At 40.7% G+C, this 27,757-nt stretch overlaps 2 protein-coding genes across 5 annotated transcripts in view; one reads left to right on the top strand and one right to left on the bottom strand.

The window, feature by feature from the left end:
• NPTN (neuroplastin) overlaps positions 1–9,964 on the top strand; it is a gene marked incomplete at its 5' end in the record, with an annotated part of 66,989 nt that extends 57,025 nt beyond the window's left edge. For 2 of the 4 annotated variants that reach the window (XM_084239496.1, XM_084239494.1), the window contains 3 exons: positions 2,009–2,282; positions 9,015–9,024; positions 9,779–9,964. In XM_084239496.1, coding sequence (XP_084095622.1) covers positions 2,009–2,282; positions 9,015–9,024; positions 9,779–9,839 — 345 coding nt within the window. In that variant the 3' untranslated portion in view covers positions 9,840–9,964. Of the gene's footprint in view, positions 1–2,008; positions 2,283–9,002; positions 9,025–9,778 lie in introns of all 4 variants that reach the window. The other 2 variants (XM_084239495.1, XM_084239493.1) reach the window with 1 other exon arrangement.
• A 1,387-nt stretch (positions 9,965–11,351) lies between these two features.
• The window catches only part of REC114 (REC114 meiotic recombination protein), a gene marked incomplete at its 5' end in the record, with an annotated part of 75,383 nt that continues 58,977 nt past the window's right edge, over positions 11,352–27,757 (bottom strand). Inside the window, 4 exons of the mRNA XM_084240181.1 lie at positions 11,352–11,616; positions 14,407–14,490; positions 18,946–19,158; positions 27,149–27,232. Of these exons, the coding sequence (XP_084096307.1) occupies positions 11,452–11,616; positions 14,407–14,490; positions 18,946–19,158; positions 27,149–27,232 (546 nt within the window). The 3' untranslated portion in view covers positions 11,352–11,451. The remainder of the gene's footprint in view (positions 11,617–14,406; positions 14,491–18,945; positions 19,159–27,148; positions 27,233–27,757) is intronic.

Raw genomic sequence — 27,757 nt, 5'->3', positions numbered from 1 at the left:
TGCTGCTTCTGTGGCCTTAACTGACTGGCTTGTTCCTATATGAGCTTAGTTCTTTAAAGGGCCAATGATCAGATAAGAGTTCACTCCAAGTGAACCTTTGATTCTTCCTTTACTCCAGCTACAGGTGAGCTAGTCCTGAGCTTCTCACTGTTGGGGTCTGCTCACTTGGAAGGCAGCCTTGTTAGCTGGAGGAACTGGAACATTACGGCTCTTCAGATGGTGGGGTAGGCTACACTGCCTGCTTGTACAACCTTTTCAAAACTGAGAGGTATAGATCAACCAACCAGTCTGCTGCCTAAACAAATACTAGAATTAAGGTTTCTTCTTGGTACTCCCAGTCTTCGAATGATCCTCTTATCCCCTGTTCCAGTTGGCTCTGGGGTAGAAGGATATAATGCAAACCGTAACTCTTCCATCCCTTCTATAATTCAGTTTTCTCTTCTATGGACTAGGAAAATGTAATGGGATTTAGGTGATGACTGGGCTAAAGATAACCTGGTGGGGATGCCTTTTATTAAGTCTTGGGAGGACTGTCTGTCTTTGGTTTGTGTTTTTGTTTGCTTTTTTTTTTTAAAGATACTTCTGAGACTTCTCCATCAGTTCTGGGGCAATAGACTAAATCTCATTCAGTATCTTATTACACATTGATTGGAAAGAGGAAATTTCTTCCATGTAATGGTGTTCAAAAAATACCAATTGAAAGCTTGCAGAACAGTGTGACTGGTCATTAGTGAAAGCATGAAATTAATGAGCAAGTAGGATGGCACAGAAATGTCCATTTCTCTCTATTGCTCCTTGGTAGGAAGGCCCTTGAGCTTTTGCTGAAGCAAATTGGGTTTCCTCAGTGTGTGGAATTGGCAGCTTTCTAATGCCTGGAGTTGAAGTTTCACAGGATAAAATTCTTAATTTTGAAGGTCATAGCCATCTCAACAGACAGGTTGGAACATCATTCCAGGGGTTATTTCCCCCTTCCCCCCCGCTGCCTCTGCTTATGCTTTAATTGTTGCGTAACAAATTACATTTGAGTCCTTTTTTTTTTCTTAGTATCCCATGAGATCAGCAGTCTATCCCAGTTCCATCCAGACCCCCGGTCATGTACTCTCACCTCTGCTTCCCACATGTGTCTGCCTGGAGCACCCTGTCCTGCTTGTTTGTTTAAATCTCTTCTTCAGTATACTTACAGATGTTAGCTCTTCTCAAAAGATTTTCTAGACTCATTCTGATAGTGTCCACTCACTCTGTTCCCCACAGCACATTCTACATAACTCTGTGGGGCTTCTTACCATGTTCCTATAACCATCCCACTGGAGGTCTGGTTCTCTCTTGAATTCAGTCTCTTTCTTAATTTTTGTGTCAACTTTTCTCTTAATATTTCACCTTACTCTTAGTAGGATATAAAACATATAATGTACATTAATTAGTAAATATTGATTGATAAACTTTTCCTTTAATCCTTTAATTCTGAAAGGAAAGGGACCTTGTGAATTTTCCCTACTCTGACTTCATAGTAGGGATGCATTTTTTCTGAAGATAATTTAAGACTTCACAGAACTCACCAATGTGAAATAGATGTGCTGACTTTGAAGTCCTCAGAGAGGCCTGGGGAGCCAGACATGCTTGACCATGGAGGTCAAAACTCTCCTTCATCCTCATCCTGATATGGCTTCTTACCTAATGTTGGAAGCAGCATTTTCTAGATTCCAGTTGGTTTTTTCCAGTCCTGTAGGGTAGGACCTCCATTCACTTCACTGGAAGTTGGAGAAGTCTGGAGGATCAACAGCAGGCCTTTATCTCATTTCTGTCAGAAGCTTGTTAATTTGTTGTTGTTGATATCAAGGGGAAGTCGGTAACAAAATGCTTAAAGTTCCATGGACAAATCCAGAACTAGATATTACCCCCTCATCCCAGCCAGAGTCTGCTAAGAATAAAGAATAGCATCATCCTGTCTTGGGCACTTAGTCACCTACTCTGACCTTTGTGTACTCTCACTTTATCTACCCCTGAGCAGGAGATTGTCAATACCTCTGGCCGCTTCTTCATTATCAACAAGGAAAATTACACTGAGCTGAGCATCATGAATCTTCAGATCACAGAAGACCCTGGCGAGTATGAATGTAATGCTACCAACTCCATTGGCACTACCTCCGTTGTCACCATCCTTAGGGTACGGAGCCACTTAGCCCCACTCTGGCCTTTCTTGGGAATTCTGGCTGAAATCATCATCCTTGTGGTGATCATTGTCGTATATGAGAAGAGGAAGAGGCCAGATGAAGTTCCTGATGGTAAGAGCATCCCTACAAAATAGCTGTAATGTTGGGGGGTTGGTTCCTTGGGGTGGTTTCCAAGCACCTAAAGAGGACTATAAGGATGTTGGAATTCAATCCCAAAAGGAGAGAAGGAAAATTCTTATACTGGTTCCTTAACCCCACCCCCAAGATTTTTTGCATTTGCCACCCAGAGCTATAATTATTAGCTCTGTCCCTCCATTTGGGTGTTCTCCAAACCATAGTCCCATCTGCCCTTCAGGCCCCATGTGGGGAATGGGCAGCTGTCAGTCTCTTTGTTCAGCTCTATCCTCCTTCAATACAGATCATCAGGCAGATTGAGCTTGAGGAGAATCCAAGTCAAGCCTAGAAGCCACCCCAAGATCGCAGGCCACCTGGCCTTCCAGGCAGATTTAAGGTATCTAATTGGTTATCACATGGTTGCCTGGTGTAACCCCTGTAGGTAACTGCCCCAGCCCAGTCAGACTCCTCAGGAAAAGCCATTGGAACATGCCAGTCCTTGGTTCCCTTACTTGGTCTTTCTGATAGTTTTTCAAGGTTCTTGGTGAAGCCGGCACCCACTATTTGGCTTCTCTGTGTCTCACAGGCAAGAGTGGTGAAGGGCAAGTGATGTACCTGCAGTTCAAGACAGAAATGGCTAAGTAGTAACACCTGTTGTACATGCTCAGGTGACACCCCAATCTGGCCTAGAGTCTGACAAGGGGAGTGGATAGTAGCAGCAGAAATGCAGCAAATTGTTAAGTTTATAAAGAAAAAGAATCTTAGATCATTGAACCTGTTCAGAGTCAGAAAAGTCCTGGAAAATGTTTGCTTTGTTTTTTGGTCATCGATGTTCCATTTCTAGCCCTGTGATGATAGCCAAGGGGAGCTTATGATGGAGGCTTGTTATCAGTAGTACCTCAGATTCTAACTGACTCCCCAGCCCTGCTCTTTCACCCAGTGTAATTAACTTCAGCAGGAAAAACAAGTTAATCAGCTAACCATCACTGCCACGTGCCTGTCTCTGGCCAGACAAGAAGGGATGCACATAAACTCAGTGGAGGCCAACCTTGGGTGATGGTGTCTTGGGCCTGTGCACGGTGGTGCTGCCCTCTACTGCATAGACTTGTCTGTGTCCCTGCAGCTAACCAGCAGACCCACAGCACCTACCATGTGTCATGGAGAATGCACAGGGAGGCTGCTGCTCCCTCAGGAACAGCACAGCCCTGAAAGCTTCAGTGGCTTCAGACTCTGGGAGAACGTGTTTGAAAACAACACCCACTTCCCCTTCTTTTCCTTTCTTCTCAGCAGTTCCGAAGTCTTGTTGCCGGCACTAGCTAGAGAGAGGATTGTGGTGAGGCTGGGGGGACAGACTTTTTGTTGAAACTAACCTGGTAAACTTCTCTGCAAATGTGCAATCAGCAGTGAGCTAGATGGTGGGATCTGCTGGACATAGATGGGCCTCTGCGATATGAAGAGTGTCCCCCAAATTTTTACCTGCCTTCTCCTAGGTCACAGAACAGCTATTTTGTGACATGAAACTGCTATTTTGTGACATGAAACAGCTTCATTTTGTGACATGAAACTGCTTCATATATCCCTAATGTATTTTTCTCTAAGACCTTTCTCTTTTCTGCTATATACTAGGACTTCCAGAGCACCTTTATTTAGATTTGAGAATAAGGGTGAGAGTTGCTGTCTCTTGTGTTTTCTGGGGGGACCAGTTAAGTCTCACTGCTGAAAAAAGGCTTTCTCATCCCCCCATAGAAATTTGCTTTTCCTTTGCTGAATATCATCTTTCTTAGCCTGCCCGTTGGAAATGTTGGGAATCAAAAAACCAGATAGGAAAAGGCAAAACCAGAATTTCAATAAAAAGATAAGCCTGGCTGCCACTCTTGTGACAGAACGAAACACTGACTTAGCATGTCCCTGTTAAGAGGTTCCTTGTGGGAAGCCACTTCATTTACCAGGTTACTATCCTAGTGTGTGAAAGAAAACCTTTGGGTTAGATGTGAGAAATGGTTAGTGTTGGTTATCTGACAAGTGGAGACACCTGCCCAGTTCCCTGGGCTGCTATCCTTTTTTTTTAAGAGTTCCATGGCTTTTGGATTTAAATGTGAACCAGTTTGTTAGAGGAGACTTCTGGCCAGCAAATCTTCTGAACAGTTTCCTGGAAGGAAAATATCTCTTTTAAGCTAAATTGTTATAGACAGTGAATGAATCCTACATAAAGGAAATGCCTGCAGGGTAAGTGCAAAGTAAAAATCTCTTTGCTCCAGTCTCTTGGAAGAATACTGTAATGCAAGCAGCTTTGGCCTTTTGTTGTTGTTGGATTGGGTGCAAAATTTGGGTTGCTCTATTATCACAATGTGTGCATTCTCTCTGCTCCCTTTCCGACAGCCAGTGGGGCCCAGGTTCCATACATCATCTCCACATCCCCGCCGTCACTTGAGCATTTCCTGCCCAGTTTTCTCCTGTCTATTTCCTTCTGTCAAACGTATCTCTGTTCCTTTCCCCCCTTTTCTGCTCCTTTCCTGGACGTAATCATTAAAAAAAAATAAGGCTGATTATCCTTCATGGCTTTTTCTCCTCCAGCCAGTTTTTCCTCAGCGCCTAGTAATTTTCATAGAAAGAACCAGTTCTGCTCATATGTGTTATTTCCATATTCCCAGCCCCAAATTTATCCCCATTTACACATGCTTTCCTTTTAGGCATGGAGTTTTATATGATGAATCTTTACTATCAGATAACTGTGCAGCTTTGTGTTGACTAATTTATACCATTATGAAAGTGAATTTTTATAGGCCTAACTTGCGTTTTCTCTGCCAAATTGGTATTTTATTATCAAGATATAACTATATTTTTTTCTGACTCACTGAATTTTTTGTATGGAAAAAAATTCATATAAACCTGATAATATTCATATTTGGGCAATCTGTGTTTTCTTGGTAACAGTCCCTTGCTAGAAAAAACACTTAAGTGAACACTGCCGAAGTGTAAAGACACACAAATTTGAATTTATAGAATTCAGCCTGCGTATGTTTCACTAGAAAAACATTACTTTAGATTTCTCACATAGAAAATATTTAGGGTTATGGTTTAGCTATTTCCAGGAAAAAAAAAAAAGCCTATGTCTTTTTGTCTCTGAGAATATATTCAGGACATTTCATAGGTGAAACTCATGTCTACCTCCCACTAGGCTTCTCTTCTGGTCTCTGAACCAATAGGTTGACTTGCAGGTAGATTAAATGCCTTTCACCTTTGGTGTTTGCGGAACAGGCAAGTCATGGAGCCAAGTAAGAGCTTCAGTTTTTCACTTTATTCACCTCTTATCTACAGTCTCTGAAAAAGTTTAATAATTCACTAAAAACTAGGTCCAGCTAGCGTCCCTCTTGCATCTGGACTTGGAATATAACTGTTAGTTCCCCACATATGCTTTCATGGCACGGCACCCCTCTGCAATTCCTGGAGATGGCCAGCAGACCTGTTCAGTTGCTGGGACCTTCAGTTCCACTGGATATTTTAGTAACCTCAGGTTAAAACAATAGGAATGGACTTAAGAAATGCTGGCATCATTAACCATTTTCACTTCAGGGGCATAATTTTTATATGCAAGTCAAAGCAACTCTTAATAAGGGAGATTTTTGACTTTTCGTGGGGATCAGTTTTAGTGACTCATAGTTCTAAAATGTCTAGTTTGGATATAAGAGTTAACTGTAATGTCCCACTACCTATTAGCTGGTGAAACATTTGGTAGCATATGAAGCTTTATAACAGGCCAGGCATGTTGGGTAGAAATGTGACTTTTTAAGATGACACGCAAAATAATTCGTTGTCTTCTTAACTAAAGGTCACCTGGGTCCATAAGTCACCTTATGGAGAAAAGACAACAGGTCCAGACAAGGAAGGAAACTGGAAGTAACTGTAATCTCTTTCGGGTTTAATGGTACTCTGCTGAGATCAGGCAAACTTTAAGTGGAATAAACCCTTTCTCAGTGAGATGAAGACAATGGAAACGGAGTTTTGACCAGTCAGTCAGCTCTTGGTCATTTTGACTTGAAAGCCATCTTTTGGGAGGTGATACTGTATCAGGTAATCTGTTAATTACCGGGCATCTAAAGCGCCTTCTGGTGACGAGGCAGACACAGGGGAGCAAAGGCTGTAATGCATTTGGTTAGGGAGACAGAATATTCAGATAAATCAGAGCGCAGCAGCTCCCAGAACTTCACTCGCATCAGTAGATTTCAGACACATCTTGTTTCCATTCTTCCCAGTCCTCTTCCTCTCATCTAGACTCTGGCTGCGAATAATTCCAGGTGGAGAGAACAGTCGTTGCTTAAGGCCGTCTTTTGGCCTGAGGGTTTGGGGTTTGTTGATATTTGTCGGTTACTATGACTTCTTTTTTTTCCCCCCTCAATTGCATCAAACCCTTAAAACATGGTGGTAAGTGAGCGATATGCATGCTTTTGGAGTTTGTTTAATCTCCGCTTCAGTCTATACAATGCACAGTTCATGATGTTAACACTTCAAGTTTACTTCATTCACTTTCACAACTAATTTGGATTTCAGTTTGCTGTTTAACCCTCATTTACTTTGATTTTTGTACCTTTTTCTGTAGTTCTGTTTTTTTTCCCTCTCTCCTGATTTCCCTTTTAGGGGTCAAATTGTTTCTTTGTCTGACCTGTGAAGGGAGAGTGGTGCTGCAGGTAGTGATTCAGTCTAGGAAAGTGAAGATAGGAGGCTCTTTTCTTTGTTCCTTGTAAATGTGAAAGTGGATTTGGAGGAAGACATGAAGGGGGAGATCTTAAGCTGTAGGCACTACTGTGAATAGCAGCTGCTCCCACTTGCTGGCATGACAGCTACACCAGAACCACTTTCGCTAAAACCCCTACAAATGCGGCCTTTTGCACGTTTGTTAGCTTGTTGGGCTGAAAAATGATGTTGCTGGTCAGACACCAGGGAATATGCCCACACCACCAAAGGAAAGAAAAACTTGTGGCGTGAAGCGCTTGGGTTGGTGCTGCCAGCATCATGCTTTGAAAAGATTAGCCTGGCCATCGCGATTCACCCCTGCCCTGCCCTTCCTTTAATGGTGGGAGTAGTTTGTTGGTATTCTTGAATCAGCTATCTTGCTTTAGAATTTTGTGTTTTCAGGTGCACAGCCAGAGCACTAAAAATACTCTAAGTTTGCTACTGTCTCTTTTCCTTTAAGTCCCCGAAGTGCTTATTAGTTCCTAGCATGTAGCTGAGCTGGCTTGGCTGGGATGTTGAGAGCATTAGGGGTTGTGCTGAGGAAGGATTAGGTTGGGTTTGTGTGTCTTAGTAACTGAAATGTCTATACACACAGATGTCTTGGGTGTCCTTAAGTCTTAGTTTGTTCTCTGTACCTGTTTGATAGTGTACTGATGTTAGTCATAGACTCCTGTGGACACTGGTGTGTTGCTAGCCTGGCTGATAAACTGTTGGTTTGTGGTTGGTTCTTTTTTCTTTTCTTTTCTTCTTTCTTTTTTTTTTTTTTTTTTTTTTTGAAATATTTTTTTGCTCCAGTCACTGTGTGTGCTGGCGGTGGCTTTGCCTCTCCGTTGCCTCGAAGGAACAGGTGGAGCAATGTCTCCTTCTGACAGACATTACTCCTGACGTGTGCTCCTGCAGATGCCTACACTGAGACTGTAATCTCATAACTGCTTCATGTGCACTAAGCCCCCTTGTGGAATCCTGCTGAGAGTTTTTCTAGAAGCCTTCAGTGAAATCAAACTCTTTTGAATCATTTCTTCCACCTGACTTATAAAACGAGAAGGATTTAAGAGCACTTACTTGTTCTTTTCCCTTTGTGGGTCTTTAAAAAAAAAAAATCTAAGTCTATCCCTGCTTAAAGGGGACCCCAACTTGCCCTTAGTTGAAACAGGAAAGAAAAACTTACAAATTAGAGTCATAAAATACCAATTTTAAGAAGGCTTCTAAAACTCAGATAGAAGCATTTCAATTAAAACAATCAATCTCATGGCTCATCTAGGTTTGGGTTCTGGTTTTGGCCAGGACATTGGAATGAGCCTGTATAGTTATCTGAAGTTCTTTTCTAGAGGGCTGTCACCACTCAGCTTTCCCTGGTGTGTCGCAGAACAGACTCTGGTATGCAGAGTACAGCCGCGCACGGCTGGCATAGTGTAGGTTGAACAGTTGAGGCTTCCTCTTTCTCAGTCACATTCTCCAAACTAAAGAGTCTCCCAAAGATTACAAAATGGCGAGAAAAAAGCAGTATTTTTGGGGGAAGTGAGGATGTGTGGTTAAATGTATAGAATACACATTCCTCTGCACTGTAGGATTGAACCAGAACTGTGCATGCATTCACCACAAGAAAACAAACAGCAGGATTTTACAACTGAAATGTTGGTTTGTCTTCTCATCTATTTAAGAGTGAACCACTGGAACTTGGGGACAAGATGAATATAATATTGCAGCCTCTCTGTCCGCTACAGTTGCAGTTTTTCATGACAAGCATTCAAAGTGTTAACTAAAACCATTGAAACAACATACCTGCCATTAAAAACTTGAACCTAGAAATAATAACTCCATGAGTGTTTTGCACCTCCAGATGGAATGGCCTTGAATCAGTGCTATGAATAGCCATGTTTGCCACTTGCCGTTTGCTGTTTTGTCAATCCTTATGCAGAATCTCACGATTTTCTCCTTTCTTCTCTGTCGCTCAATGGATTACTAAAAAACTGAACACCTGTGTAGATGACGAACCAGCTGGGCCAATGTAAGTATGTTATTGCACATTGATTCAGTCTTGTGTTATTTGTATTTGCAGTTTATTGACGAGTAGCTAAGATTGGAGGGAAGACAGTGAGTGGAAATGAACACTGCAGTGTAGACTGCAGGGAACTGACTGGTGGCCATTTTGATTCCCAGGACAAACTGTACAGTTTTGTTCTTATTGGCAAAATAAAATGGAATACTATGCCAAAAAGTAATTGCACATTCCTTATGCTTTAAGTTGATATGCGAGAAAACGGCTAGTATGAGAGCTTCAGGTTGTGTTAAAGTCAGTTTCAAGATGGACTGTAACATGAATAATCTGGTTCCAGCAGTTGTTGATTTCAAGAGATGGAGCTGCAAATTTGGAATCAATCCAAGATTAGAATTTCCCAGAGTTGGGGACCTAAGGGTGGAGAGGGAGGCAAACACCCAAATTAGTTATGTACCAGAGGGGCACAACAGTGCTTTCTGTGTGTAATTGTCTTTCATCATTTGAGATCAGTAGGAAAAACTCTCACTTTTTTAGTAATTATGGCTCATAATCAAGAGAAAATACCTGTATATCATCTGCCTTGGGAGTCAAAGGACCTATTAAGAGGTATGTAGGCACTTTGTACAGGGAATATCTATATGCACAATAAAATCTCTACACCAGGGATGGCAGTAAGTGAAAGAGTCCCTGTATTTCCATGTGTTATACTTTGAAAAGCTGCTGATGTGAGTTTAACTCTTACAATGCAATTTTCCCTCCAAAGGAAAACCAACTCTACCAACAATCACAAAGATAAAAACTTGCGCCAGAGAAACACAAATTAAATACTGCTTATAATGTAAGTATGGTTTTCTATTAAGTTTCAAAAATCATAATCAAATGAATGTGCCTCTCTGTTGACCTTGCTACAAACCCTTTAATAGTTACTTGTGAGATCTTTTATTTCAGAGCAGCAGATACTCTGTCCAGTTAGCAGCTGGAAGAGTTTTCAGCTGTTTCTCATTTATATAAATGCCTTTTCAGAACATGTATATGGTGTTTCAAAATACTTTGCACCATTATTTATTAGTCATCGTTTTAAGCAGGTTATACCCAGAGGCCAGTTGGTCCCAGTTTGCTTCTGCGGGCAAGGCAAGAACGGTGGCCAGGCATAGCCAGGCCGGAGTGCCGGTCTGTGAGGCACATGGAGATCAGTGATTCACCCCACATCCCTGAGCATGCTGTTTGAACCAAAGCTTGATTTCATGTAGCTCCTGTGTAGTCCTGTGTGAGGGATGGTATTTCCTTTTAATGTCCAAATATTCTTTTTGCAGGTCTTTAGGTTCCTAAAACTGGGGGCAACCGACCTGCTAAATTTTCTGCTTGGACCTCTTTGGTTCTCTCCCCTTTCAAGTGAGCGCCACCACCACGACTGTCTAAAGCATGCCTTATTTAGCCTCTCCTGTAAGGGTGACCTCGCCAGGTACATTTTAAACAATGCTTCAGTGTAGAAGGTGTAAACTATTTGGGGCTTGATGTGTTGTGAATGTTGCTTTTGTTTTTTTCTTTCTTCCTTCCTCCTCTGGTAAAATATTTAAATAGAAGTGAAAAGGTCCTCTGAGGATCAGGTCATGCATGCGCCATTTTTTACTTACTGCAGCTGTTAATTGGCAAAGCTCTAAAATGCACTGCTGCCATCTAGTGATACATTTTTGTAAAGTACAGCAAAATCTACAGATATATACAGTATATAAATATATATATATATATTTATATTTTTGGGGTGGGAGAAATCCAAAATAAAATAAATGCTTGTTTCATTTTTAAGCTGCTGATATTTGTTCCTTACTGTATGTTGTCAGATGAGGAAATTGTGCAGTTCTGGTACATAAAGATGAGTAATATAAACTGAAATCTGTAATTTTAAGGGCTTAACCTACGACTTTGATAAGCTGGAACAGTCCACTGAATGGATATAATGAATTGCAGTATATATATGTATGATTGCTTTCTAAGTGATTTTTTTCTTTTAAGTCATGTAAATTCTTAAATCCTTTTGCACTGATGTGTTGAACCTTACTTACTGTACATTCAATTAAGGCAAACTTTTATAATTTGCCTTTTGTTTTCAATGACCTTGAAATGTTATAGCATGGTATTCTATGCAACTAGTTATACTTTGGGATTGACACACTGTATTTTTTCACATTGATTTGAGTGTAGATTTTCTTGCCCAGCAGGGTTCTCACGCGGTGTGTAACCGTAGCTGCATGTACTTGTGTTTTGTGTAATTGTTGAAGTGCAATGATGTATAAAAAAGTGGATTCACCTGTTTTTAAAAATAAAACATTGATAAAGGTGTTTGGAATAATGCTTTTTATTCTGGCATCTTTAATCTTAGGAAGAAGCGGTTTCCTAAAATTTTCAAGTTCTTTAGTTCTAAGTGTACACTGAGTGTTACTTTCTCAACCCTGTCAGCTTTTTTAGTTCCTTTTCCACCTCTTCCACAAATGCTGGGAAATTCTGATCCATGAGGCACAACCGTAGAAAGGGGCCTAACTCTTCCGCATTCCATGCAGACTGTTGATAGACAAGGGGGAGCTCCTCAGATGCCAGGATAGACTGTGGGGATTTCAGAAGAATAGTTTACTAGAGATTACAAGTGAAAGCAACACCCTGAGTAATAGAACAGCATTGCCTTAAGGAAGATTAGGGAAACATACACCAAAAATTAGTGTTAATTAGCTCTATAGGGGTCCTTTACATAAAATGTTTCTAAATAAATACAGGAAGTGAGATACACTTGAAATACTTAAGGATGTTTAGTAACAAAATGACTTGCAAAGTCATGATCTGATCCCATTTTAATGACAAATACTGAGCTGCTAAGAAACCTGGCCATGAATGAACTCCACTAACTTATTCCAGTCACCTGGAATGGGCTTGAAAGCAGGAACTGGGTTCTTTATTACATGCTTTAAGAGGCTACAAACTGGGGCCTCCCCTGGTGGTGCAGCGGTTGCGTGCTGGGCTGCGAAGCTGCCTGCAGCCTCTGCTGGGGCCTCCCCTGGTGGCGCAGCGGTTGCGTGCTGGGCTGCGAAGCTGCCTGCAGCCTCTGCAGCGCTGGTTCGATCCCCGGGAAGCTGCCTGCAGCCTCTGCAGCGTGCCAGTTCGATCCCCCGGCCACCAGCAAGGATCTCACGTGGTGAGACACACCTCTCCTGCTGTGCCCACTGCTTCCCCCCAGCAGTGTATTTCAATACATCTGTCTGTTCTGCTCACCACTCTCTGGTGAATCCTCTCACCCCCTGCCCCTCTGGCCCACACCCCAGTTCCTCTATGCAAAGATTAAAAAAAAGGCACAAACTGATCAACAGGACAGTTAGGTCACATCTTTTTCTGGCCCTATCCATGAAACTTGATAAATACAGAGAGTAACAATCATCACCACAATCTAGACACCAAGCTTTCTGTCACTCCCCAGAAAATTCCCTGATGCTACCCATAACCCCTGGCAACTACTGACTGGTTATCCATACTTTATAGTTTCGCCTACAGAATGTCATATAAATGAAATCTTAATGACATTAATTTTTCACATGCTTATTTGCCATCTGTATGTTTCGGGCCACAAAGTATTTTGAAACCAGTTGAGTAAGTTGCCAGTATTAAGAAAGTTCTAGTAAAAGTCTGACTGTGCTTGGCAATTTGGAAGATCTGACAACACTGGATGCATAGTCCAGCTATGTGGAGGTCTAACCTACCTTTGGTGCTTTGACCCAGTCTTTCTCTTCACATGAATTTTCATTCTGTAGGTGGCTTTATACCCTTTCCATGTATGGTCTGGTTTACTGCATTTGGATACAACTGATAAATCTCTAGGAACTATCTATAATAGAAGTTTACTTTTCTAAATTCAAACAAGCTGTCCAGATTCTTCCTAAAGTTACAAAGAAGACAATGAACAGGGAGCCCTGTTCTCCAGTGAGAACCACTGTTGAAATGTCAGTGTATCGCGTTCCAAACATATAATTTCAAAAACCACGCCACACGCTGCTTTGTACACTTTTTAGAAACTTAAACTATACTATCTTTACATACCGAGAGGTAAGAATTGACATCATTTCAAATTGACTGCATCTTTACCCCTCTGTGATTCTATCACTTTAACCACGCGAGTATTCTATTAGTGAACATTTATATTGTTTACAGTTTGCTTAATAACAGTGAAGAACATCTTTGTATGTTTGTGTAGTTAAAACAGAATTATAGATAAGATCACTGAATTTGACAAGTATCACCAAATTGCTCCCTCCAAAGTTTTACCAACTATGTTCATAGTGTGTCCAGAAGGTTAGAGCAAGTAAGTTAACACATCTGAACTCTCAATCTGGTGGGTTTTTTTTTTTTTTTTTTTTTTGTGAACATAGTTCTTGTATACTATGTAAACTGGGCTAAGGTACACCTTCTCTAGTGTCCTTAGCCTCTGACTCAATTAGCCTGTCATGCCTGTGCCTCATACTGGGCAGTATGAGGTCTGCCCTGCTGCTGAACAGACAGACATTCTCATTTTGTCATAGTTGCTTGGTTATGGAAAGAGACAGACATGAATTCTTAAGTCTTCTTACCTCTTAATTTTTTATCTATATTTATGTCCACTTATTTTGAGATAGTGATAAGCCAGATGGAGAAAACTCCCAAAGTTCTTCTGCATACTTTTGTTAGCACAGTTTAATACATGCTATAAAATGAAAATTTATCCTTGAATATTGATGAACTCCCAAGTAAAATTTCGCAGAAGGCCCAAGCTGTTTGTCTGACACAGTGGGAACATGATGAGGATGGGATAGTCCTCAAGGAGCTCCCAGCACAGTGAACATCAAGTGGCACTGAGTTTGAATGAAAAGGGTTTCGCAGGATTTTTTGGTAATAGAAAATTGCAAGTGGGGAGCAAATGTCAGAGAGGAAGTCTATGGTAACAGAGTTGAATCCTCCTGGTTTCTACACATTATTAGTTGCGATCTCAGCAATGAAAATTTGCCCCACTGGAAAACATTGTTGCTCTGACTCCACACTTGGTATTTATAGAGTGGCTTGTTGACATTTTTATAAGACACTGGGAAAGTGTCTTTATTAAAGTGTCTTTATTAAAGTGTCTTTATTGAAGACTAAATTCTTTATTATACACATTTAAAGACTAACTCTACACCACTCTTCCCCTTAGAAGAACAGCTCTTCAGTATGTGCCACCATGTCTAACATGGCAGGGGTATAAGGAAATGGTTTGTCTGTTGCCATCCGGTATAGTAAAACATTAGGTTACCATTCTAAAACAAGGGAGTGTAAATTCAGGAATATAAATTCTTTGGGATACTGATGTTTATGAAAAGAAAACACAGAAATAGCCTCTACCTGCGCTAACCAGGTTACTGAGGTCCTTGCTCCTGCAGTGCTTGTTCTGGCTGGTACAGACTCCTGCTCTGAGGTTTGGTGTGTCTGCAGTGAGACATGTCATCAAAGGATTAGCGGAACATAATCATAAACACCACAGACCATTACAGAAGGGAAACATGGCACTCGTAGTCAAGGCAGAAGAGAGGACCAGTAAAGGCAGACAACAGAATCACTGGCTGCGTGTCTGTCCTGGCTTATGCTGGGCTCTTACTGCGTTTAACTCAGAAGAGGCACCAAGAGAGTTCACTTCTGAGCCTGTTGGGCGGTACCTACTATCCCCAGTGTCTGGCCTGCAGTGCGTTGTGTCTTCAGAGCCCTGGCCCAGGACCACACAGCCACAACTCAGAGTGGTGGATATCGCTCAGTTTCTGAGCATCGTGATTTGTCACCTAAATGTTACTACTTTAATTGCAGAGAAACAAAGTGCAATAGAACCATGTTTTCAGTAAAAATTTTAAAGATCTTCTTTTAGAATCCTGAGGGAATAAGTTCTTCTGTAAGTAAAATCCCTACGTTATCTCCATTCAACTATGATTATGCCTGCTACAGGGGTGATGCAGGGAAGGGAGCCAGAGGTCTGGCCCTAAAGAAGCTGCAGCCCAATGAGAACTGAACCAGTGAAATGACCACGGTGCACCCAGGCTGTGCTGCGATGGAAATGACAAAATGTGTTCAGGTTCAGAGCGTAGGGAGTGGCGTGCAGGAGAGCACCAGAGTCCACACTGTGAGGAACTGTTCTTGAACAGAAGACAACACATTTTTCAGGCACATACAATGAGCGAGGTGTACAAGGAGACATGGAGGCATAAAGACTGCAAGCCCTGCTTCTACTTGAAAGCATGAGAATTTCTGAGCACCTACACCCCTTTTCCTAACCGCATGGCTGCATGTCTGCTCTGTTCTGTATTCCTGTGGCTGTCACCTGATCTCCACACAGGCAGTCCCACAGAGGCGTGAGCTGGTGGTGTCACTGAGGAAGGCAGCAAGGCTCTCCTGGGAGGGTCTCAGTTTCCCAGCAGCATGTTGTGACTGCCCGAATTCACAGAGTACTTCTGGCACCTGTGCTATATGAAAGCTGACTTTTGTAATAGGTAGATATTAGCCAAAAAAAAAAAAAAAAAAAAAAAATCTAAAAGCATCAACGGGGGGTGAGGGCAGGGAGGGAACAAAGAAGAAGGATTAAGGAAAGAGAAAGTCAATGAACTCAAAGCTTAAGGGGCTGTAATAACTCAGGAGCGCTTAGGCAAGACCCAAACTTTGGTCCAATTTCCTCATCTTATAAAAATAAACTCATGCTTTTTGTGCCTAGTGTTTCTTCCAGCTCTAACATTTGACATTTGATGCTTTCCTAGGATGCAGATCAGTACAGCTCATGCCATTTTCTTCAAACAATGGAGAAAGACATTAACCACAGTCACAGACCACAAACTATGGATAAAGTGCCTGAAGGAAGCTGGTGGGTTGGCTCCAGGAGCAGACAGACAGTTCTGCAGAGATGGGGGGTTCTGTATACATTGCAGCTGGAGCCCTGGCTGCTTGCTACTTCTGAACTTGTGCTAAGGAGGGAAAAAGTCTACCTAGCATCTGCCTGCCAACCTCTTTCCTGTCTCTTCTGCCCCCTCTCTGTGGGGCTGGATGGCCTTAAAAGCCCTCAAGTAAGAAACACCTGCTTAAACCACGATTACTGAAATTACAAGGTTGAAGTGAAAAAATATGAGCCAGGAAATGACTCAAGGACTTGAAATAGGAAGGCATGGAATTATCTCTTTTTGCAAAAAAAAAAAAAAAAAACTATTTTAGACCAAGAAATATAGAGGTATTGGGGAAGATGACACACCGGAGTACAGGAGAACGGCAAAGGGACTGCAACTTGGCCACAGCTCATGCCACTTAAGATGGATTCTGAGAAAGGAAGCATGATACCAAGTTTGCATACAGCAGATCATAGCAAACCTGGACCTGTTCTGTCATTAGGAAGATTAGCATGTTCCAGGCAGTGCATCAGAATGTCTGCGCCCTAACAAGCTAACCCAATGGCTTTCTCTTGTTTGCTGCTCTGCAACTTCAGACACTCCATCTCAATTATACTTGCCAGGCACTGTACTAGGTGGTTTATATACAGCATGTCAGTCTCACCATTTCACAGGTGAAATTCATTGACCTGCATGAGATCATACAAAAACTAACAGGGTCAGGATTCAAATCTTGATCCACTTTGATTCCAAAGCCTATGATTTCTGCATAGCATCATGCCGGCTCATCTACTCAGAACACCAGACTGAAAGAGTCCCTGACTACAGAATGCAGAAAAGGCAGGGAAGTCTTTTTTCATGTCCCACTTTGAGGGTAGTTCTACTTAGTTATTTGGACTCGGCCTATAAAATCAGAGACCAAAGAGACATCTTCTGCCACTGTAGCTCACAACCCTTAGCTTGTGTTTACCATTGTGTTACAATTTCGGTTTACCTCTTGGTACCTAGATCACAGCATAGCCTGATTAGGTTCCAGCCTGATATGTCTTCAATCCCTTTCTAAGGCATTCCAGACCTAGTTCCAAAATCCTGGGAACCTCTTTAGGTCTTCTTGTACCCCCTGTACTGGGCATACTATCCTCTAACCTGACTTTTAACTACCTGATGAAACTTGGGGGAAGGATCTACTGGAGGGGCAAAGGGTCATAAACAACAAAGTGCCTTATAATAAACCTTCCACTCATTAGTAGGGAGGGGATTCTTAAAGAAGACAGGGGAAGCTGATGAGACAAAATGTTTGAAACTAGATCCAGGGTTTTTGAGACAGCAACTTAAGTGTTAAGACAGAAAGATACAGAAAAGAACTTGGTGATGAACAGTAAAAATGAATTGTCTTGATCCAGTGAATTTAAGGGAAAGTAGGATGAAATGATGAAAGCCAAGTATAGAAAATCATTTCTCAAAGTAGAAAATAAAAAAATCCAGCTTGAAACAGGAATTTCATCTCCAAAGAGAGGTAAATATTTCTTTGAACAGCTATTCCAAAGAAATTCTATAATATGTGCTTTTGGTAGAAAATTCTCGAACAATGAGTCAAAGTTTTGCTTACAGACTGCCTTACACTCTTCAAAATTACTGAGGGAGGGCCCTCCAACAGCTTTCATTTGAGTTATAGCTATCTAGCTGTGAAAACTGTTTAAAGTTTCACTGAAAAATAAACCCCTTCTATGTTAATATTTAAGCATTTTTATGAAAATCAGCTATTTCCTAAAAATTGTAGTGATTTTTGCAAATCTCTAATGTCTAGCTTAATTTAATGAAAGATAGCAGGACTCCAACATCTACTGCCACATTTAACCTGCAGACACGTTGCTTTGGGCAAAATATATGAAGAAAACCTGGTTTCATGCAAGTATGTATAGATAGAAAAGGCAAAAAATAACCTTTTCAGGTAATTGTGGATATTATTTTGGTATGCCACCAAAATTGAGAAAGTTTCTTCAAGGTTAATTGCAACATAGAATCTACAATCATAACAATAAATGTGTTCCACTGTTAGATTAAATCCATTGGTCTATCTTATACTTGGAACAGAACATTTTTGTCCATGCACGCACGATTTTGTGGCCCCGTGCATACACTAGTTATTTGGAAATAATGGTTCGCTGAACTATACAGAAACATTTGCCATATAATTATACAAAAAAGGTCACGTCCATTAATAGCACCATCAGAAAAGTCTTCTGGATTAGGAAGCTGTGAAGCTCAAGGAGCAGACAGAAATTTTCCAAGATTCTAGTTTTCTTTTGGAAAGCTTATTTCACCACTGTCAGTAAATACTATCCGGCCGTTGTTTTCCTGAAGTGATATGCTGCTCACTTTACTCACTGTTGTAAAACATTCACCTAGCAGCCAAATCTGAACAGCCATAGTTTGCCCTTTGTGCTTCCAAGTAGTAATGGTGTTCTAAGAGGAAAGAGGCTAGTTCAGCTCCAAAACGGCTGCTTTCTCCTGAGACAGCTGGCATACTTCAGGATAAGAGTGGTTCTGTTCTGTTCCTTTTTGTAGCAAGTGACTGGTGATGCACATGATGGCTGCCCTTGGTGCCTCTGCCTTGATTTGTGCTATGTAGACAGTTTTGCTTACAATGCCTTTGCCCCCTTAATGCAAATAACACAGTGAGAAGAGCAAATAATGTTCAATATTATTACAAGAATGATTTTGATTTTGTGGATCCCTGAAAAAGTCTCAGGGAGGGGTCTGTGGACTGCACTTTGAGAACTACTGTTCTATAGTGACACCAGGATGCGGCCAGGACTCTATCCTAATCTAATTTCTAGGACTACAAGTAGCTATGATGAATCTTCAGGTAAAATAAGTCAGTCAACATTAACTATCTCTTAACTCACAATCCTGATGGATTTCACAAATCCCACCATGATTTTGCCCCACGCCACTCCCACCCCCGGCCCCGAAGCACTACCTAGTCTGATGGCTCCCATAGCCAACACTCTAGCCTACTTACTTCAAGCTTCAGGGGGCTGCTGTGCACACAGCCCTTCCCTGGGCCTTCACCTGCCTTCAGTGGGCCTTGATTCAGCTGGAGCTCCTGGCTGATCCCGTCAGGCACCTGCACGGTTATATACTGGGCCAGGGTCTGCACACAGCTGCAGCAGTGTTCCAGTGCCTGCTCCTTTGACCCGCCACCAAACTGGACCCGGAACATGCGGCTCTTGTTCTGTTTGACAAATCAAAGGTTATCCTCAGTGACCCTTGTCCTATCACTTTACTTTTATCCACTATGGTGTCTTCAACGACTACTTCCTTTTGCCTACAGGGGTGCTGATCTGGAGAAGGAGCAGTTATCCCTAGCTTGTTTACATGGGTATAAAAAAGCCAGTAACTCGTTTTCTTCCCCCTTTTGGGAGCTGCTTCTCAAACCAAATTCACTTCCTTCTGGGAACAGACATCAGCAAAAATGAAAAAGCCTGTATTACAGAGACATGGTCATCTTACTAAGAGACAAGTGTTTTGTCTTTGGAATAAAGATTTTATAGCTGCTCATTCCTTAGGTGAAAAGCCAATGAAGGAAATACAGCATTATCCTGGATCAATAAAAATTTTCTAAACCTGAGTATACAGAAGAGCAGACCAGGTCGGTACCACACCAAACAAGCTGGTGAATTTGAATAACATGATTGGGGAACTAGGCAGGGGCAGGTGTTCAAAACAAACGGTTCTCCTGATAATCACCTGTAGTGCCTTTCATCCTTAAATAAGACCACCACACAAACCCCAAAGGGGAACACTGCCCTTAACATGACTTAGGAATTACATCCCTTGGCAAATCAGCAATTGTGGGAAAGAGGCAATTTAAATTTTAAAAAGCCAGCAACCACACCAAACTTTATTGTAAGTTTAAAAATTAAATTTGTAACAGTAAGTCCATTGTTTTAATAATTTCCAGTCTAGTCTGTTGTGCCTAGGTTAGAGGGGCCAACTTACTCAAAAGCCGCCCCAAACTGGTAGTATGTATGGTGGACCTTTGTTCAATTTCTTCTGTAGCAACTTTACAATGCTAACTTAAGATAGTAAGAATACTTTCGAAAACCCTTGTTAATCTGTTAACCCCAATTAACAAAATCCTCTAAATTCCTGTAAGCAAAAATTCCTTGATTTTGCTGTCCACAATTTACACATTATTTAAATTTTCAGACAAAGTCATCAAGCAAGGCCACGTATTTAGCTTACAGAAAACGCCTGGCATGGCTAAGCAATGGTAAGGCATGTTTAGGGCAGGCACTGCCACTGTTTGGTTACCTTCATTTTTAATCACTTAATCCTTTCTCAAGTAATCCATTATCACACCCTCCAACACTGAAAATATATGAAAAGGAATAAAGATCTATGTATAAAAAGGAATGTGTAAATGTAATACATAGGTCTACATTAAAATATATATACACATACCTGTATACATAACCTATGAAATATATGTTTGTATAGCAGGTTATATATTATGTATATGTTTTAAACACTTTTTTCACACAAATGTAACTTAATTTTTCAGTTAACAATAATAAGTATGTAAAAATAGAAGTATGCCTCCTTACTTTTAATAGCTGAGAACTATTCCTTTAACTGGCCCCCTACTGACAAACATTTCCAGACTTTTTTCCTATTATAAGCCACAAAGCTTTGATAAGCACTTTTAGACATTTATGTATCAATGTCTAAAAGTAGATCTGTCTGGCCAAACTATCTGTATCTGTACATTTTACATTTTGACACATAATACCAAACTGCTCTGGAGCTAGATGGCACCAATTTACTCCCACTGAGAGTCTATGTTCCCATTTTCCCTATATCTTCCAACACTGGAGATTCTTATTCTTTTCAAGTTTTGTTAACCTACTAGTTTTAACAGATTTTTATTTTAAAATTTCAAATTTGACTAAAGAGAGGTTGAATATTTTTTCTTATGTATATCGGTCATTTGTATTTTTTCCTTTTGGGTATTGCTGCCTAATGAGCTATTTCTAATCCATCCTACTTTAGACTTTACATGAAGATATTTATATGAAATACCTTTATGTTAGCATTTCTATTATGATTCCGTAATTATCTAACCTCAAAAGCAATCTAGTCGCTTTTGAGAAGTAATCACATTAAAAATTGTCCCTCACAGCTTGATGAAAAGGTTTATGCAGGAATGATATTTGAATTCCATACAGGGCAAAGACCTCAGAGCCCCGTTCTAAGTCCCAAAGCCTCTACGTGCACACAGGAAGAGGTTTCTTTAGAATGTAGTTCTGAGAAATGACAGGTTAGTTGTATGTCTGATAGCCTAATTGTAGTCTTACTCAGTGTTTTCTGCTGTGCAATTCTCAGATAGAATTTGAGCTTACCATCAATGCGTGTGGACCAAGATAAAGCCCAGGTTCGTCAGGAAAAGTCTGAAAATGAGTTACATCTTTATTCCACATCTTCCATGGCATGAGGTACCACAACGGAAAACCTATTCCTGGGCTAACAAAAAGGACTATTACAGTGAAAATCTCACTGAGATTCACTTTTATGCCATTATTAAAAGTCAGAAAGAGCTGCTTGTTGTGCAATGAAAAGTTTCAAGTGTATACTAATGTAACAGCGTGGTCTCCAGGAAAAGGGGAAGCTCCAGGTCCCCTCCCTGACCCACCCAAGGGAGGGTGGAGCTGAACAGGTTGGAGAAGAAGCTGGAGAGGGGTTGGAGGAAGGAAGGAAGCAGGATGGAGAGCAAGAAGGAGACCTGGAGGAGGCACATGGAGCAGAGAGACGTGAAGAAGCTGCACTTGTTTCTTGGTTCTGGCCTGGTCGAAACTGATGTGGGTGAGAGACCCGTGGGGAGACTGACAATGGCTGCATTTATCTTGATTTTGCACTTTTCCTCCCAGGCTTGTCTGACTGTTTCTGACCCTTTTCTATGGGTCCCTGCTGGAAGGTTCTTTAGACTTGTGGCAGGCTTTTGGGCCTTGCTTTGGGCCACATTTACCTACGAGGGGATGGGTAACTTTGATTTGGAAACAATATTCTTTGTCTTCTCTGTATTACACACTAATTGCATTAGAGTTCCTTCCATCAAAGTTCTTGTATGTTTTGTCTTGATGTGCTAGACGGCAGAACCTATTTAGAGCAGGCAGGTTTGGGGGTTCTGGGGTGCCCCTCTCCCTGTCCTATAACACTAACAGTCATGAACTGTCCCAAATATAGTCTCCAGTTTCTATCATGAATGAGATTTTCTCAAAATTACTATATTTTAAGTGGTGTCTTACATGTTAAATTGGTCCCACACTACTTCAAAACACTTTGAGTTATAACTAGCAGAAAATCCCCTTGAGGAAATGAAAATTAAGGATAACGGCTCATCTTGTTACACTTAATCTGGTTATGCACAAGAAGGTCAGCCTTCACCTTTGAGGAAGGGGGACCTTGGGCCCTCTGGCTGGCAGCTGGGAACAGTATCTCCCTGTGGAGGCCCCTGACCACAGGCTCTACAGCTGAGGTTACAGGGTATCAGCACCTCCTGGAAAACAGGCCCAGGTAGCACTCTGCAGGAGAACAGCCATGGAGCCACTGGAGGAGGCCTCACCAGTAGGACCCCAAACAGTTTTGCCCACAACCTACACTGAATTCCTCTACTGTAGAAAAGGGGGTGAGGGGACTCATACAGAAAAAGAACTCAACCAGAGAAGGACTACATGCTTTGTTTGATTCTGTGAGGTGATAATTCAAAAGCCCAGGCCAGACAAAAATCAACAAAAAATTCTTCAGTGAGTTGGGGTGAAAATCAAAGAGTTTATTCTTTTAACTCAAGTCCCTTCTGATGGGGAATTATATGTTTATCTAATGTTAGCCTATCAGCCAGGATCATTTTGATAAAAATTAGTGAAAAAAGAAGAAGCTTTATCTTAGAAGCAGGGAGAACTTAAACTATCTTTGGCCAAAGAGAAAAGAAAATCTTTATTACCACAGAATTTAAGTGTTATTAAATTGCTGTTAAAGGAATGAGAATTTTCTCTAAAAATACTTCTTCCACTTGTTAATTTAAACAATGATGTTTGAAGAGCTTATACAACTCAACAAGAACAAAGCAAACAATCCAGTCAAAAAATGGACAGAAGAGCTAAAAAGACACTTCTCCGAAAAGGAAATGCAAATGGTCAATGGGTGTATGACAAGAAAGTTCAAGATCACATATAATCAGGGAAATGCAAATCAAAACCACAATGAGGGCCTCCCCGGTGGTGCAGCGGTTGAGCGCTGGGTTGCGAAGCTGCCGCGGCCTCTGCAGGACTGGTTCGATCCCCAGCTGCTCCCCGGCCACTGGAGGAGGGTCCCACATGGCGCGCAGACCTCTCCTGCCGCCCGCTGCTCCCCTCAGCAGTGTACTTCGGTCCTTCTGCCTGTTCTGCTCCCCGCTCTGGCTCTGGTGAATTCTCTCACCCTCCCGCGCTTCTGACTGTACCCAGTGCTTGTATAAATAAATAAATAAATAGATAGATAGATAGATAGATAAATAAATAAATATCGTTTTTTTAAAAAAAGAAAAAAACCACAATGAGATATTGCCTCATACCAGTGAGAATGGGCCATATTAAAACTGACAACAACAAATGCTGGCAAAGATGTGGCGAAAAAAGGAGCCCTCGTACATTGCTGGTGGGAGTGCAAACTGGTCCAGCCACTATGGAAAGCTGTGTGGAGGTTCCTCAAAGTACTAATAATGGAGCTACCATATGGCTCAGCAATTCCACTCCTAGGAATTTACCCAAATGACAAAAAAAAAAAAAAAAAAAGGAAACCTGCACTCCTGTTTACTGCAGCACTATTTACAATAGCTAAGATAGGGAAACCACCCAAATGTCCAAAAACAGATGACTGGATCAAGAAGATGTGGTACATATACACAATGGAATATTATTCAACAATCAAAAAAGATAAACTCATGCCATTTATGGCAGCATGGATGGAGGTGGAAGGGATTATGTTAAGTGAATAAGTCAAAAGAAAAAAGGAAAATATCAGATGGTCTCATTTATATGCTGAGTATAAAGAAACCAAACAAAGGGTCAGGAAAAAGACAAAACTTGCAGGCAAACTGTAGAACTGAGGCATGCAGCAGAGGAACTTTTCAAAATGGAAGAGGGAAGAGCACAAGGACTATGGTGATGGTTCACAGGTGATGTGGTGGTAGGAGAATTATGGGGAGTACACCTGAGGGGAGAAATCATATATTGTTCAAAAATGATCAACAATGTAAGAAAATTAAAAATAATGATGTTTGTTACAGAATACTTGTAATTAAAATTTTCCATGGAAGAAGCTTCTGATAGCTTTTTGCCAGGAAAGACATGAACCTGCTGCTTCAATATATCAAGTGAATAATAAAAGGAGGGGAAAAAAATGATATTGATAAGCTGTCGAAAAGCTTTTGATAAAATTTAATATGTAAACCTGATAAAAGTATCAGTTAAGAATGTCTTCCCTATATGGTAAAGCATACCCAATCAACAGTAAAAGATGTTCTTTAATGTCTAAATACTAGTTCTCATTCAAGGCAGCAAGATGTCATGTAATTACCATTTAATCACTGTGTTCTGGAAGCTCTAGATTAATTCAGTAAGGTAAGAAAAGTAATTATTAGTACAAGCTACTGGAAATCAATAAAATCATTGCAAATTATAAAATCACCTTCTTAAAAATTAAATCATCAGTTAATAAATTTAGTAAGAAAGTTAAATTTAAATTAATTCAGAAAAAAATCCAATAATAAGCAAATAGACAGATCTTTAGGATAAAGAATACCGTTCACATAACAGCAGGCAAAAGTTCCTAATCTTAGTGTTTAAAAAATCCATATTTAGCATACATGATATATACACAAATATATGACATTATCTAGCTACAAAAATAAACATAAATATATTTCTATGAAATAAATATATGTGTGTATATATTTAATGTCCAAATACTCTGAAGAGGAAAATTAGGCAAAAGCAACAGACAGTGGCTCATAGAAGAAATATAGCTAGCAAATAGAAAAACTGTCCATTTTCATTTAGTTATCAAAGAAATGCAAATTAAAGGAAAATACTCACTTTTTCCTATCAAGTTGGAAACTACTATTAGTGTAAGTCAAATAGTCCTAGCATACGTAAAATGAAAATAGAGGGCCTTGAATTTCTGAGCAAGCACTCCACACCCCTTTGACATTCTGGTGAAGCCAGTGGACCCCTTCCAAGAACAAAGTTTTTAATCACATAAAATACACACTAAGATTACAAAGGAAGTCAATTATGTTGAAATCATTTATTACAACATTAATACCCTAATTAGTGAACTAATAATACATCTGATTCTTTACTAAGGTTCTCAAAGAGTGCTAGGAGGACTAATAACCACCATATTTTGAGGTGATGAGAACAAATGACATATGAGAACTCTGAAACTATGGTGCTGTGATGTGAAAAAATCTGGTTTCTACTAGCCTCTTTGAAAAGTAGTGCAGAGGTTCCTCAAAAGACTAAGGGTGGATCTGCCATAAGACTCAATAATTCTACGGCTAGGTATCTACCAAAGGATACAAAAAACACTAATTAGAAGGGAAAGCTGCACTCCTATATTTACTGCAGCACTATTTACAATAGCTAAGATATGGAAACACCCTAAATGCCCCAAGACAGATGAATGGATGACTATGTGGTATATGTACACAATGGAATACCACTCAGCTATCAAAAAAAAAAAAAAAAAAGAAAAACTCATGACTTTTATGGCAACATGAATGGAGCTGGATGGGATTATGCTAATAAGCCAGAAGAAGAAAGATAAAATACTGGATGGTTTCACTTATATTTTGAATATAGAGAAACCAAAGGATTGGACAAAGACAAACTTTAAAATCAACCCCTGAAAGCTGACCATAGATAAGAGGCAACAAGGAGGGGGGAAGAGAGGGGAGAGGTAAGAATGGAGTGAGGGAGGAGAGCACAGTGGACAGTGGCGGAAGACTGTGGGTGCTTTGCTAGTGGGAGAACTACGGTGACCAAACCTGAGGGGAGAAATCCTAAACTGTCAAAAAATTAACAGGCTATAAAACAATGGTACTGCATTAAAAAAATTAATGTATACCCCACCCATCCCTCCAAAGATAGTCTGATTTCTACTGGTAAAAAGGCATACTACCACTGGGATCTGTTGCTGACATTCATAACTGAAGGAAATGATAAATTTCAATTTTAGGTCAATGAAAATCTATTCAGGGCCTCCCCGGTGGCGCAGCAGTTGAGCGCTGGGTTGCGATGCTGCCCACAGCCTCCGCAGTGCCGGTTCGATCCCCAGCTGCTCCCCGGCCACCGAAGGAGGGTCCCGCATGGCGCGCAGACCTCTCCTGCCGCCCGCTGCTCCCCTCAGCAGTGTACTTTGGTCCTTCTGCCTGCTCTGCTCCCCGCTCTGGCTCTGGTGAATTCTCTCACCCTCCCACGCTTCTGACTGTACCCAGTGCTTGTATAAATAAATATAAATCTTTGGAAAAAAAAAAGAAAATCTATTCAAGTTCATGGAAACTGAATTCTTGGAAGACCCTTTGGAGGGTGTGTGGACACCAGGTTAAGACCCCTTCATTAGATGTTGTTGAAGACTTTTTCCAACTCTCAGTCTATGAGCCCATTAAAAATTAGGATCTTTCACCTAAATTTCAGCATTATTTACTCAGTGAATGTTAACAGATTGGATTTTATAGTTATTTATGAAAGAAAATAATCCAAGTGATTAGATTGCATGTTTCTTTGATGAGGAACATTCTTTACCTTTAGTACGACAGAAAAAAAATTAAAAGCCACGTTCAATGAAGCATTCAAAAATACATACCTTATAAACATCTAAATGGCAAGACAAACAATGATGCCCTCCTCCCATCCCAACAGGTACTTAGGGGACAGGGAATGGTTGTGCAGCTCCATCAGGCAGGTATTGACAGAACAATTAAAGTGCTGGCTCTTCAGCAGAGTAGCGTACTAACCAGGCTTCTACCTCCCTACTGTCCTTGATCCATGTTCTGCTTACATAGCAGGGACTTTCCTTAAACGTGTATTCTTCCCAGTACCATTTCACTTGCAAAGAGAAGCTCCTGCACTCTCCACTCACAGATGATCGTTTGCTTTCAAACACTTGGCCACTCAGCATCTTACCTTTATCGTTGTTCCAAACAACAGACAGTCCACGCGTCTTACAATCTTCAACCAGTCCTTGCTACCAACCAGTGAAAACCCTTCCTGAAATGAAATTATTAAGCAAAATTAGACTAAAAGCAAAAAGGACATTAAGAATAGTTGTGGTGCAGCTGCTTCCTATTAGAACGCTATATATTTATTTATCCTATAACTTAAGCACAGCAGAAATGACTCAACATCACCAATTACCAAGGATGCTTCCTCTTCTGATAAGGCCTCATGCTCTGGTGCTATTCCTGCATGATCAACAGTAATATTCTTAGCTTTTATTCCCCTTCTTAATCTTTCCATATTAAAAATCAGTAAAATATTAAAGACACCAAATATCTGTGGTCAGATATGCTGTGAAATGCGTTTCCATTCTTCAGGATTTGCCAAAATACTACCTTACATTCCTGAAAGACAAGGGTTTCTATTATACTGATTTGCTAGCTTATCTGACACATTGCTAACTACATAGTGATGATTCTTTCCATGAGATTTTTTTTTCCAGATTCCTATGAATGGAATCTGCATAAATGGAAAAATGGAAGCAATCTGTTTGGAGATGTGGAATGTTGAGTTCTT

This window comes from Talpa europaea, assembly GCF_964194135.1.
Source record: "Talpa europaea genome assembly, chromosome: 8".
Classification (NCBI taxonomy): domain Eukaryota; kingdom Metazoa; phylum Chordata; class Mammalia; order Eulipotyphla; family Talpidae; genus Talpa; species Talpa europaea.
This window is presented reverse-complemented; position numbering and strand designations above follow the sequence as displayed.